This window comes from Sus scrofa, chromosome 8, assembly GCF_000003025.6.
Source record: "Sus scrofa isolate TJ Tabasco breed Duroc chromosome 8, Sscrofa11.1, whole genome shotgun sequence".
Lineage (NCBI taxonomy): Eukaryota > Metazoa > Chordata > Mammalia > Artiodactyla > Suidae > Sus > Sus scrofa.
The window spans coordinates 75,559,957-75,574,547 of NC_010450.4; the positions used below are offsets into that span (position 1 = coordinate 75,559,957).

Sequence of the window (14,591 nt, forward strand, 5' to 3'; positions counted from 1 at the left end):
TTTTCCAAGTTTCCAGGTCAGTCCCTCAACCAACACTCAGCGCACACCCCCTTCATCTCAGGGCTCTCACCAAGAAGTATGGAGGAAGCAAGGCTCATATGCTGTCTCCCTACTTCACTTGTTTCCAACGTCGCATCATGATAACTACGGTGTGTACAATTTTGAATCCCAAAGCACATGGAGCAGGAAGAACAAGTGAATAAAATGAGCCTAACTTTTAAAATTCAGAAACTATCAATATGTGGAGTTTTTCATCAAAAAATAACGTTTTGTTTCAGAAAAACAAGGCCTTACGACTGACTTAAAGTATAAGGTATGTTTTTATTAAAAAGTAAAGAAAGGGCTAAAACAACTCTTAGACTCTCCTTTTCACAAAAATGTTCCTTTCATGGAGTTCCTGCTGTGGCACAGCAGGTTAAGGATCCTGGGTTGTCTCTGTGGTGACATGGATTCAATTCCCCACCAAGGCCTGTGGGTTAAGGATCCAGTGTTGCCACAGATGTGGCGTAGGTCACAGCTGCAATTCGAATTCAATCCCTGGCCCCGGAACTTCTGTATGTCACAGGTGTGGCCAAAAAAGGCAAAAAGTTCCTTTTAGTAACTTCTACGATCAGCATCTCTTTCTCTTTTTCTTTTTATGCCCAAACTCATGGCATATGAAGTTCCCAGAATAGGGGTGGAATTGGAGCTGCAGTTGCCAGTCTACACCACAGCCACAGCAACACCAGATCCAAGCCTTGTCTGAAACCTATACCACAGCTCACAGCAACACTGGATCCCTGACCCACTGAGCAAGGCCAGGGATCGAACCTGCATCCTCCACGGATACTAGTCAGGTTTTTTACTGCTGAACCACGACGGGAACTCCCAATATCTTGATATTATCAATATACTTAAAATACATTTAATATCATACATATAAAAAAGATATCCTGAAAGCAAATAATTCAAATAATAAGTTACTAAAAATGATAAAGAGAAGATACTTACTGTACCCCAAAATCTAGAACTGATGGCTGAAAATGTAAGCCCTTGTCACTAAACAGCTTGTCTGAGAAGCTAGAAAAGAAAAGAAAAGAGATTAATTTTTGTTGTACCTTTAAAATCTGAACACTGAGTTAAGGGGACATATACTTTGACCAATAGCTTTCACGAGATATAATTTTATGTCCTTAGAGATAAGTCTGAAATAGATTTTAAAGGTTCAAGTTGAATTATTAGAAGTCTAGTATAATTCTACAGGTGCAAAAATTTAAGATACTCAGACTGTGGTTAGTATAATTTCCTACCAAATATACAGATGCTGTAAGCATTCAGATAAAAATGGAGAACAATTTAATTTTAAATTGGCATCATTTCCGGATGAAGTCAGGTAACACAGCTATCTTCACAAACCCCAAATCCAGAAAAGCCATACACATAAGGGGACTGAGGGTAGGGGGTTGCAGAGGGAGGGAACTCCGGCCTCTAAATTTGTTAGACAAGAGCTAACAGGGAAAGGATGAGAAGCATCGCTGGGATGGCTCCCCAAGGCTCAACCCATCACCAGGTCTATCTTCTCAAGATAAACATCAATGAAATCTCGCGCAGCAGGTCAGACTTCCAGCAGTTGCCAATCACTGTTAGGATTTCGTTTGCCTTCAGAATCAAAGGCCACAAATGAATAGACCAAAAAAGATACAAAGACAACACATTAAAAAAAAAAAAAATCTGAAAGAGAACGGAGGTATACGCAGAACTGAATCACTTTGTTGTACACCAGAAAATATCACAACATTTATATTTCAATAAAACTTTTTTAAAAAGGAAAAAAACACGGAGTTCCCGATGTGGTGCAACGGAAATGAATCTGACTAGTATCCCTGAGGACGAGGGTTCAATCCCTGGCCTTGCCGGGTTAAGGATCCGGCATTGCCGGGAGCTGTGGTGTAGGTTGCAGACTTGGCTTGGATCCTGTGTTGCTGTGGCTGTGGGGTAGGCCGGCAGCTGTAACTCCAATTCGACCCCTAGCCTGGGAACCTCCATATGCCATGGGCGTGTCCCTAAAGAGCAAAAAAGGAAAAAAAAGAAAAACAAATAACAACAACAAAAAGCTGTATCAACAAACAGTGCTCAACTAAACCAAACGACACTTTAAAGTAGGAAAAGAAAACGAGCCAATGAATGCTGTTCTCTCAAATCGTCGTCACCTACATTGAGCCTGAAGTCGCTGCTACTGCTGAGTTCCTGGACCTGAGACTAGGACTGTCCTCCAAACCCCCAAAGAACATTAAAACACCCAAGACGGTGTTCAACTTAAAGCTAAAACCAGCAATTATAATACTTGCAAATATTATAATCTGTAAACTGAAGTGGCCCCTCTTGTCTCCTGGACCCAGCAAGGTAAAGATGCTCGTCTTTAGTTTGTATAGTTGCTATTGTTTGTGTAGTTGTGTAGCTGCTAGAGTTTGTGTGGCTGCTAGAGTTTGTGTAGCTGCTATCAAATAGCCTCGTAGTTCAGGATGAGACTCTTCAATCTGTGTAACGGACTCTGCTTTGAATGAATATGCTCCTAAATACGTATGCAATTGTTTTCATCAAATTGATGGAATCTGTATCTATAAAATAAAATGCAATATATCCGAAGTTACAAATGCCCTTAAGAAGGTACAGCTGCTGGCCTACACCACAACCACAGCAACTTGGGATCTGAGCCACATCTCTGGCCTACACCACAGCTCATGGCAACACCAGATCCTTAACCCACTGAGCAAGGCCAGGGATCGAACCCACATCCTTGTGGATACTAATCAGATTCGTTTCTGCTTCATTTCATGCCACAACGGGAATTCCTCGAAAAAACTATTAACTGTCATAACAACATTTTAAAAGCCATGTGGAGAAGCTCCTAAACGCAGCATGTATAACTACATTTAAAGACTTAAGCAAGTTTTCCAGAATACAATCTTTCCATTTTTCACTAAGCACAGTTCAGAGGCTTGTCCAGAAGGAGACATTTGAGTTTCAAACCTGCTGGTCCACAGAAGCATTGTAACTTCAGCAAGCCCCTCTGCCATTTTTCTTGAAGGTGCAAACACTACAGAGACCGGAGAAGTCCTTCCAAAATCCTCAGGTCACTGGAAGAATCCTGGCGGCAATTTTTTCTTCCTGCCTCTATCGAAGCTTCCTTCCTTCAATTTCTCTCTGCTTTCTGTCATCTCTTATCTGGATCTCCTTAATTCTGCCTCCAGCACTAACTATATTAATAATAAAGGTGTCACTTCAGTCTCCGTCTAACCCCTCGTGTCCAGCTCAGGCAGATAAGAAGTAGACTATTTATTTATTGGGCTCCCTCAAACCCCCAAAGGCCAGGCTTGACTCCATAACCTGCTTGCAATCAAGACCGAGAACACACCCAGTTGCCTCCAGAAATGTTTTGAAAAGCCACAGGAGGCAATGGGTATAAAGAGTTGCCAACAGCAGATATACCACAGCCACCCCCACTCCAGACCGAGCTGACCAGGGCTCAGCATTCCAGAAGGAAAAGAGGACAGGCCAAAAATCATCTTAGGAAAGTCAGGCTACTTCCTGGATAAGTCAAAAGGAAAATTATTAATGACAGTCCTCTTTCTGCCTCGTGCACTGAAAGTGGATTTATCATCAGATTGCACATACAACTTCTGAATGAAGAGGTGGTTTGGAGAATTTGAGTAAAGATCACACAGCTGCAAGGGGCAGAGCCAAAATTCCAATGCAGTTCTGTCCAGGTCAGAAATCTGGACCCTGTACGGAGCTCAGGTCCATCCAAGATCATATGACCTACCCAGGGAACCAAGGCAGTCGCCTCGCCTGCTGGGGGGAGAAAGGGCTTCGGAGTCCAGGCCCAAAGTCACCACTTTCTAGTCCTGAGAGGGGCAGTCGCTTAACTTCTGGAAGGACCCAGCCTTAGTATCGGTAACATGAAAACGACAACAGTAGCCACCTTAGAGTTACCGTGAGGCTAGAGTGAGATAAGGATGCCTTTGCTTCATGCCTGGCACATATTAAGTGCAATAAATATTCGTTCCTGCTACTAAGAGGGTGACATCCTGTTCTCATCGAACAGGAAAAGCAACGAGGACAGACGGAGCAGCCAACTAAGCACGGAGTCAGAGGTGACCTCGGGATTTAGAAGTCCCAACTGCGGCAGCGGTAGTTATCTCTGAATAGAACAAGTGAAATATGAACCTGGGCTGAATCATACCACAAGAGTTTTCTAAGTCCCACAACCAAGGAGTTTGACACTCCCAATGAAAATCAGACACTGAACTTCAACCTAAAGCAATATGGGAGAAACAGCCAGAATTTCTCCAACTGCAAAGAAACTCTTTTTTGACCTCACCACTGGAGCAGTAAAATGGTGTCGGAGTTCCCATCCTGACTCAGCAGAAATGAACCCAACTAGTATTCCTGAGGAGGCAGGTTCCGCGATTCCTGGCCTTGCTCAGTGGGTTAAGGATCTGGCATTGTCGTGAGCTGTTGTGTACATCAAGACACGGTTCAGATCCCGCATTGCTGTGGCTGTGGTGTAGGCCGGCAGCTGCAGCTCTGATTTGAACCCTAGCCTGGGATCTTCCATATGCTGCAGGAGCAGCCCTAAAATTAAAAAAAAAAAAAAAAAAAAAAGAAGGGTCACTATTTTTTCCTAAGAGTCACAAGGTAGATTTACCTTTCTCATTGGTCTGTTTCAGCACACTTGACTTTATAATCTAGAAACTAGATCAAGTATCCAAGGAGATTTAACATGACTGTATAAGTTTCAAAGTTAGTTCTCATAAATAAAACCATTCTACACACAGGCACTCACACACATACACATGACCTTGAGCATCTGTTAAAGACGGAAGGAGGAAAAAAGCAGCAAACTGCCGGAAATTAGTTAACTACGGACATCATCAATTATCCTCAGATATCACTGCTAGCTAGGAACTTACACTATGTTTAAAGATGCCACAGCTTCCATTTCTAAATGGGCATTCCTTTTTTTTTTTTTTTTTTTTTTTGGTCTTTTTGTCTTTCTAGGGCCACACCTGTGGCATACGGAAATTTCCAGGCTAGGGGTTGAATAGGAGATGCAGCTGCCAGCCTACACCACAGCCACAGCCACGCCAGGTCCTTGACCCACTGAGCGAGGCCAGGGCGAGGCCAGGGATCAAACCTGCATCCTCAGGGATACGAGTCAAGCTCATTACCACTGAGCCACGCCAGGAACTCCTAAACTGACAACATTCTGAAAGAAGTAACTTAAGCCTCAAGAGCTACAGAAATGAAATGTCTTCCCTTTTCCCCTCGCTCTCAAAAGTCAGCGTTAACCTCTTCCCAATCATACCCTCAGTAATACAGATGATGCTTTTATGTCAAAGTCCACCTGGCCTCTTTCACTCTCAGGTGCCCTCACATCTGCCATCAGACAAGTGCATGCAACTTGTCAAAATAAATGATAAATCCATGCCACATATTTCTAATATTTGCTCCTTCCCCAACTGCAAGATAAGTCTAAGTAGAAACCCTATCTTCAAAGAGAAAAATAAGAGAGAGGCCATTTTGCTTCTATAGCAGCAACCAGACACAGGGATAAACATAAAAGCCACAGCAACATGCAGTGAGACGCTCCTGTTTACAGGCACCCATCCCACACCCGCCTAGTTCTTACTCTAAAGATGCCACTTTCTGCAAAGAGCGCCCTCCCTCAGCAGCAGGACATGTGGACAAAGAATTCCACATACGCTTTTATGAAAGAGTATCTTTGCCTAAGGTGACCTAACACCTCTCTCTCTTTTTTTAAACTCTGGCCATCCTTTTTTTGTCTCTCTATATATACAACAAAGAAACACAGTTCCAAAAACTGGCTAGCAGAGGAGGAAAGGTTTCACTGAAAATGAGAAGACCTTGGCTTGGGTCCCAGCCAGGAGCTCCCATGTGACACAAGGCTTGGTCTCCTCCGAGGGGCCTGGGCTGGATGACACGGAGATCCTTAGAAAAGCACTCAGAGGACCAGTTCTTTTTCTGAGGAAAATTAAATCTGCCTCAATCAGACACACCTTTTTAAACAATGCAGCCCAGGGGTTCTAGCCGTGGCTCATCAATAATGAACCCAACTAATATCCATGAGGTTGCAGGTTCGATCCCTGGCCTTGCTCAGTGAGTTAAGGATCTGGCGTTGCCATGAGCTGTGGTGTAGGTCGTAGACACGGCTCGGATCCTATGTTGCTGTGGCTGTGGTGCAGGCCAGCAGCTGTAGCTCCACTTCGACCCCTAGCCTGGGAACCTCCATATGCCGCAGGTGCAGCCCTAAAAAGGCAAAACCAAAAAATCAAAAACAAAACCAAAAAAACCCAAATGCACTCCTCCATCTGTGGGGAATGAGCAACAGGACACAGGGGCTGGGCCCCAGCCTTACAGCCCTCCAGGGCAGGCCGCCAGCTCAGGAAGAGTCTCCCCGCAGGTGACAGTCCAGGAAGCCAGAGAAGCCTCGTGTGCCAAGAAGCAAAACTAGAAGCTCAAGAGAGTTCAAACAGGAGAGAGGAAATGCTGCAGGAGTCAGGGAAGGAGAGTCCCCTGAATGGCAACTGACTGGCAGAGGCACCCCCAGCCAAGAGGCGACGTGCTGGCTGTGCTTGGAGAATGTGGGGTGAGGTACCAGTGGCCCCCGAGCGGCCTGGGGAGCACAAAGCAGGGCGGCGGTGTGACCACGAGGAAAGGAGAGGGCGGACGGAGGGCCGCCCTGGGCCAGCACTGCCGCTAATAGGACTGGCGCTCAGGGACCACAAGGATGGAGGGCAGTGCAAAGCCAGGAGCTCGTCCCCGATGCTCCAGAGGCAGGGCTTCTGGGCGGGCCCTCTCCTACACATGCACCTAAAGGCCTGGTTGGTCCCTGGAGAAGAGCACGGCACTGGACCTGCAGAGGCTGCCGCCCTGCTGGCCGGCAGAAAACAACCTCTGCTTCCAGTGAGTATGTTAGAAACAGTGACCACCAGCTGCCTGGCTTTCCGGATCCCTAAATGGACTGGTTTTCGTCTGTCTCTCGAAGCCCTGACATCTACATAGCTAGCTGCCTTTTCTGTTTTTCTGGCTGCACCCACTGCAAAAGTTCCCAGGCGGGATCGAACCTGCGCCAGAGGCATGACAATGGCAGACTCTTAATCCACTGCACCACAGGGGAACTCTGCTAGCTGCCTCTGATATCTAAATTCTTTCACTGGGGAGAGAAGCATTTTTTTTTTTTTTTTTTGCATTTTCTAAGGTCAAGACAATGGCTTTAGCCACTGGATGAGGGCAAAAAGGTTGCGGGGACAAGAAGAAAGCCTGGCCACCCCTTTCTAGAGCACTCTCTGCCTCAGGAAGGTAAGCAAGGAAACCACACTAAAGTAATGCTGCCGTCTAGACTCTGCAGCATCCCGGGAAAGACTGATGCTAAGGAGCTACTTAAGGAGCCACTTACTGGGCAATCCTCAGAGCCTGAGAAGGCCTAGTCTAGCCCAGGGCTGGGCACCTCTAAGAGGCCCCCCGACTCCCGGCAGGGAGGGAGTCATGCACTGTTACTCCCCTGGGACTTGAGCAGGAAACTGGTGTCTCTAAGGACTCGGCTGCTATTCCCAGGGATGCTGGAGGAATTTAGTACTTTCCCCTTATCAGTGGAACTGGAATCAATCCCCGTACAGATTTAAGAAGCCCCGGCCGGGGGCAGCGCTTATGAATCCTGCCCACAGTTAGACTGGCCATTGCAAGGCAAGGTCTCCACAGCACCCACCAGCGGCACGGACGCTGCCCTAAGCATGCCTGGGATCCATCAGGACCCAGATCCAGGGCTTTTGGTGGAAAAACAAATGGCCCAGGCTGCACGATTTATGAAATCAGTTCTGTAACTCCCTAAGTTATCAAATTCCACACCATAATCTGGTACTACACTTTTAACTTTAAAAAAAAAAAAAAAAAAAACCACTAAACTTCCTCCCCTAAGTTTACTGACAGGAAAAAATACGAAATACACAGACATGTCTACTTAAGTTAGAAACATCATTCTTTGTGTATATTTATATATGTGTATGCGACTGGGTCACTTTGCTGTACAGTAGAAAACTGACAGAACACTCAAAACCAATTACAACGGAAAAAAGAAAAATCATTATAAGAAAATAAAATAAAAAGTGAGAGTCAAAAAAAAAAAAAAAAGAAAGAAAAAAGGAAATGCCATTCTTCCTGGTAAATTAACTATTTGCAAAGAACTACTTAAACATGGAGGCAGAAACCAGTATTTTTCCCCATTAAGTTCCCACAGACAGAGGACAAAGTCTTTGGGTAGGACAGGACTTTACTGGTCTCTTCTACTACAGAAAAGCTTGAGGGTCAAAGCCAAGGAAGGTCCTTGGAGTAATAACAAGAGCGGCCTGTTGGAGGTGCTCTCACTGACAAGAGATCTGGGGTTTTAAATCAGCTGGTGCATTGACGGCCGAGTCCTCCAAGGACAGGACAAAAGTTCTCCACACCCGTCTGTCGCTGGAGTTGCTGACGGCCTTCTCCACCCCCAGAGGAGGTGTCTCTTCTCTCAAAGCCAACGACCTCCAAGGCCTCTTCCCAGTGGGTCCTGGCTGATGATTCCAGGCCCCTCCAGCCCCGTCCAGGCCATCCCAGGATTTCCCCCATCTCCCTACCCACGCCTCCTCCTCCTCCACTCACCCACAGGAAAGTCACATCATCTCACTTGAGAAGGCCCCCAACGTTCCCCATCTGCTCCCGGCGCTCTTCTGCCCTTTGCAGCTACTGGCAGCAAGCACATTTATGAAGCACCTGCTGTGTACTGGATGCCAGGGGCACACCGAGCATCCCACATAATCCCAAAGTATCCTGTGGGTTATTATCATGATCCCACCTCCACACACAGGGACAAAGACGTGCTGAGTGTTTAAAGGACTTGCCAAAGCCCACTCAGCAGCTGGAGGGCTGAAGGGGACCATGAACTCGTGCTGTCTCCTATCCCGTCCCTCTGGCATCCCACCCCTCCCTCACCCAAGACTGCTCTGGTCCAGGTCAATGATGATAATTAGCTATGACCTCAAGTGCTGAGCTTACTGCTTAATCTCTCTTGAAGCACCGGCCCTGGCCAATCACACCTGCCCACTAGGTTCACCCATCACCTGGGTGACGCTTCCTATACGGACATCTGTGTCTCGGGGGCTGCCCAGCATCTCAGCTCCCTTCCCACATCCACAGATGTCCCACAGTGTCGCCCCTTCTGCATTGTGGAAGGGCCAGTTACAGGGGACCCTAGAACAACACTGGGGCTTGGGGGCTCCACCCCCACAAAGTCTACAGATATAAGTTTACGGCTGGCCTTTGGGGTCTGCCCCATATCCTCAGTTCTACTCCCATGAATTTAACCAACCTCGGGCCATGCGGTCTGCATTTATAGAAAACGCGTTCAGGTGGACCTACACAGCTCAAACCCGAGCTGTTCAGGGGTCAACCATCCTAGTTTTAGTGGCCCTGCCTGCAGCCAGAGGGCCAGCTCACGCCTTCCACGTGGCCAGATTCCCTTGCCTGAGACAGGGATCCGGAGTTAAAGTCACAAGGAAGGCAGCAGGTGGGGAGCAGTTCTGGGGTGACAACCACAGCCAGCAGCCCTGCAGCCTCCCTCCATGACACATTCTGGCTGCGGTTCTTGCTGCTGAGTCCTTTTTCAGCTTGTTTGTTTTCTGAGCCTGGTTCTTAAGTCTTCCTTGAGATTCTGTAAGCTGCCCAAGCTCTTTTCAATAAATTCCTTTTCTGCTTCAATCACCCAGAGATGGTTTCTGCGGTTTGACTGATTCATTTCCCAAGCCTGTGTTTCTGTGGCCTGGACTCCTCGGCTGAGCTTCGGACTGGTGTTTCCATCTGAGCCAGATGCCACCCCAAAGACGGCCCCAAGGCAGCTCCAAACACACCCAAGAAGGAGTTCGGCATCTTGCTTAGTCGCTCCAGTGGTTCCCAGCGCTGCCTCCCACCTGGATGAGCAACCTCCACCTGCCCAGCCAGGAGCCCACAGACTGGACTCCTATACTTTAAGTCTACCTGCAGCCAATGCCACAGGCTGTCCTGGGATTGGACACACCAACACCACGCACACCTGTCCCCTCCCTCTGGTCATTCTAGCAGAACTTTACATTCCAATTACATCTGCGCTTTAAAGAATTTTCAAAGATATTATTACATTTACACTTTAATCACACCACAGTCCACATGCTACAAAGAACTTTTTGAGTTGAGTGGTTAAATAACCTTGCAAAAACCTATAAAAGAAAAGGCCAGGAATTAAGTTCATGTTTCCTAACTCCTGGTCCAACCTTCTCTTTACCGCCCTGCATGGCTTCTCCTCTATGGTGTAAAGGTTGAGCATATTTTCCTAGGCTCTACGGTAGGTTAAATTAATTAAATATGATTTTTACAACCCACAAAATAAAAAAGACAGTTTGCACTACCTTTCAGCTCTAGGACAAATTAGCAGGGAAAAGTAATCCAGTACAAGACGTCTCCAGCAGTAAGAGTCTTGGCCAGATGCTACATGTGGGAACGAGGAAGCCAAAGCCGAGATCCACACATGTGACAAGTGATTGGGGAGACGTTTCCTCCTCAGTCATAGGCAGACGATGCAAGTTTGTGTGATGCTGCACTTATTTTTAGAAAATCAACTTTGAGTTTCTCAAAATGCCCATATAAGTTTAGATATTAGTTCTTTAAATATGAACAAGTTACTTTTTTAAGTGAATGATCACTGATTTACACACTGTGTTAATTCCACATGTACAGCAAAACGATTTAGATACATAGACGTGTGTGTGTACACATTAAATCTTTTTCAGATTCTTTTCCATTACAGGTTATTACAAGATATTGACTATAGTTCCCTGTGCTCTCTGGGAAGTCCCTGTAATCTGTAACTGTTGATCCCATACTGCTCATAGATCCCTCCCTCCCTTTCCTCTTCGGGAACCATAACAGAAACAGACTTACAGACCTAGGGAACAAGCCATCTTTCAAAGTTCATCTAGGACCCTTTACGCAACGGGGTAGCTAAATATATTCATAGTGTAAAGGCAGCCGTGCCAAACCCCACCGACATTAACTTCTCCAGCTCCCTGCCCTGGACATTCTCATAGTCACAGCAGCTTGACCCAAGGATCCAGAGCAGAATAAGAGGCCACCTAACTTCCACGGGCCTCCAGTCTCACCTATGACACGAGGTGCAGCACAGTCCGTAAGAGGAAGCACTGCCACAGAGCAGGTTCAGAAAAGCTTCCTGGAAGAGACAGCGTTTGAGCAGGTCTGAGAAGGTGGGCACGCTGTCCTCGGGTGGCAATGGAGAGAGCGTTCCCAACCCGGGGAAAAACACAAAGGCATACATACACACTGCAGGAAGGCTGGGAGCACAGAAGGTATGTGCAGTCATTTCTTAGAGCTTTTTGGTAGGACAAAAGCATAACCCATACGGGAAAAGAATCTGAAAAAGAATGGGTATGTGCATAACTGAATCACTCTGCTGTGCACATGAAACGAACACCTTGTAAAGTCAACTATACTCCAGTATAACATAAAAAATAAATTAAAATTGGAAAATGAACAATCCTATATAACAACATCTTAATTCAAATGCAATTATCTGACCATGATTTCTTTTTCTTTTTGCTTTGGCTTTTTAGGGCCACACTTGCGGCATACAGAGGTTCCCAGGCTAGGGGTCTAATCGGAGCTGTAGCCGTCGGCCTACACCACAGCCACAGCAATGTGGGATCCGAACCACGTCTGCAACCTACACCACAGCTCAGCACAACGCCGGATCCTTAACCCACTGAGCGAGGCCAGGAACTGAACCCGCAACCCCATGGTTCCTAGTTGGATTCGTTTCTGTGGCGCCACGATGGGAATTCCCATGATTTCTTTTTTAATCCCAATGTGAGCAAATACATTAAAACAATCTTCAGGCAATTACAAAGACTATTAGCAATACTGCTGAACAAAAAAATCTAATGAAAAATGCCTAAGTGTTTTAACTGTCCCCTGATGTGCCAGCCTCGTGGCCCTCCTGGACGCAGCACAGGTCTGCTAGGGAGGACAACTGATGTGTCCGGGGCACTCCTGTTCCCCAGACAACCTGGACAACACGTCACTATCTAACAAGCTCAAGTTTTCTCCCTTTAAAAGAAAGAAACAAAATCTATCTTCTGAATGTAAATTTTTTTTTTTTTTTTGGTGGCCATTCTCATGGCATATGGAAGTTCCCGGGCTAGGGATTGAACCCGCAGCACAGTGGCAACCCAAGCCACTGCAGTGACAATGTCAGATCCTTAACCCATTGCACCACAACGGAACTTCTGGAGGCAGCTCTTTTAATTGGCCTGTCAGGTTGCCCCTGTGCCCCACACTTGTCCGGTTCACATTTACATGATACAATCCCACTGTCAGAGGGGCTTAATTGCTGATTTTTCTCATGTGAAACCCAAGGCTTACTGACCCTGGTGAAACTATCCTGAGTGTGCCCAGAAAAACAAGCACTGCTTAACACCAGCCGGAGGGGCTTGTAACTGAAAAATGTATTCTAGCAAAAGCAATTTCCCCTCGAGAAATAATGGTCCGGGTGTCACGGTATCTTCCCCAGAGTTCTGGAGCAGGGACTGTTCTGTGGCTCCTAACACCCCTTCTCTCCTTCTTCCAGGTAATTTTTGGTCGGGCACCTTCCCCAGGCTCTCCTGCAGCTAGGTTGGCCAGGCTGGGACCCGGCTGAGCAAACACAAGGTCAGAGGAAGGTTCAGGGGGGCAGCTGCCTCCTCCACCCAACCTCCCACCTGCTGCCATGAATCCAAGGCCCCCAGCTCACACCCTGAGGACCAGGCCTGGCACCGGGGGCAAGGACGGCAGGGATCTGGGGGGGTGGGGGGACAGGAGTCCATGAAGACTCCCTGGAGCCGGAGGCAGCTCCAGAAAACTCTTATCTTGTTGCAAACCACTGGCATCTTCTAACTACCTCGAAGCTCAGGTCTAACTGAACCAGCGCTCAGTGCTCACAGCACCAGGAAGTGCCCATGGCCACTGGGCAGCCCCCGTCCTCCCAGCCTCTGCTCGCCCGGAGGGGAGGAAGCAGCCAGCTGCGCCAGCCTTTGCTGCGGTCCAGACAGAGCTTCCCAATAAATCACAAGGCTAAATGGCTAAAGGAATAAAAGTAACCCCAGCCTGACAGCAAAACAAAGAAAATTCAAGGCAAAGAAAGGATGGCTCCTGCCGCTCTACACTGGGCAAAGCCACCGACCACGAAGGTGGCCTCCAGGGGTTTGGGTCACTCGCTGGTAGAAAATGAGAAGTGCCTGTGCAGGAACTGCCCTCAGAGAAGCTGCGTATCGTTGTGCCTCCTGACAGCAAGCCCCACACAGGGGACCCCAGAGCAACAGGGCCACAGCAGAAATAGATGAGGTGCTGGAAGGAGGTCCTTAGCAGGCTGCTGGGGGGACAAGGAATAAAAATGACTGCTCCTCAGGCTGCTGGCAACATCCTCAATTACACAACCTCCCTCCCTGGGGGTGCCAGCAGGAACCCTACAATGGAAACCAGCCATCGTGCTGCTCTACCCAAAGCCCTTCACCACTGGGATAGAGAGCAGAGCTCTCGAAAAAAAACAGAAGCGGAAAATACGAGGCCAGTCTCTGTCCTGTTTCCTGGTCAGTCTTGGGAGGAAGGAAAGAAAGTTAGAGCAGTGAAAGAAAGACATGTGCTGGATTCCCAGGGCCTGAGGGTCACTGGGTCCCCATCAGAGACCAACCCACAGAGATGGCATCAGCTAGCCTGACGAGGACACGAGGGCATCTTGTGTCCACACCACCAGAATTGCAGTTTCCGCCACAACAAAATTACGGTAACCCCCCTGGGCTCACTGTGAGGATTCCACGAAATCTGTAGGTAGAGAGCCCTGCAAAGTGCCCAGAGCAGGGGGGCAGGTCTAAGGTCAGCGGGAAAGCAAAATACTAAAGATTCAGATTCTGATTTCCATGGACTCTGCAGAAGCAAATCAGGCCCATACTAAAAATGTTTCAGCATCTCTTGCATTGATTGGGGGAAGGGGGAAGGCTGCTACACGCCTCCGCCTCCGACTTAATTCCCCTGAGCTGACAGCTCCTGGCTGTGCTCCAGGGCAACAGAAGTAGCAGGAGCTTCCCCTCCCTTCAGTCCAGGGAGCTGAATGGTTCTTAATTATACAGACACCACTCATATGCAAATAATGCACGAAGGGTCTGCCTTTTAAATTGTAATTTCTCTTTCAAACCCTCAAGTATGTTACTGCAGAAGATGTCACAGAAGAAAGAATGGCCCCCAGGTCACAGGGCCCCTGGGCACTGGTCCGCCCTCCCTTTGGCTGGCCCTGCAGGCTGGTTACCCTGCAGCCCCTGGCCCATTCTACCCAGGGCTTGCTCCCCGGGGTCTCCTCTGTGACACCATCCCCACCCCTTCCAGCGTCCTCCTGCCCAGACAAAGCACAGGGTGACCTGGGGAGGGGGCTCCAGGGCTCTTGGGAGCAGCAGCAGCAGCAGGGAGGAGCAGCAAGGCTGCCCACC

General features: G+C 47.8%; 1 protein-coding gene across 1 annotated transcript in view; it reads right to left on the reverse strand.

The window, feature by feature from the left end:
* TMEM131L (transmembrane 131 like) overlaps positions 1–14,591 on the reverse strand; it is a 178,736-nt gene that overhangs the window by 93,823 nt on the left and 70,322 nt on the right. Inside the window, exon 4 of the mRNA XM_021101486.1 lies at positions 991–1,059. Within this exon, the coding sequence (XP_020957145.1) occupies positions 991–1,059 (69 nt within the window). The remainder of the gene's footprint in view (positions 1–990; positions 1,060–14,591) is intronic.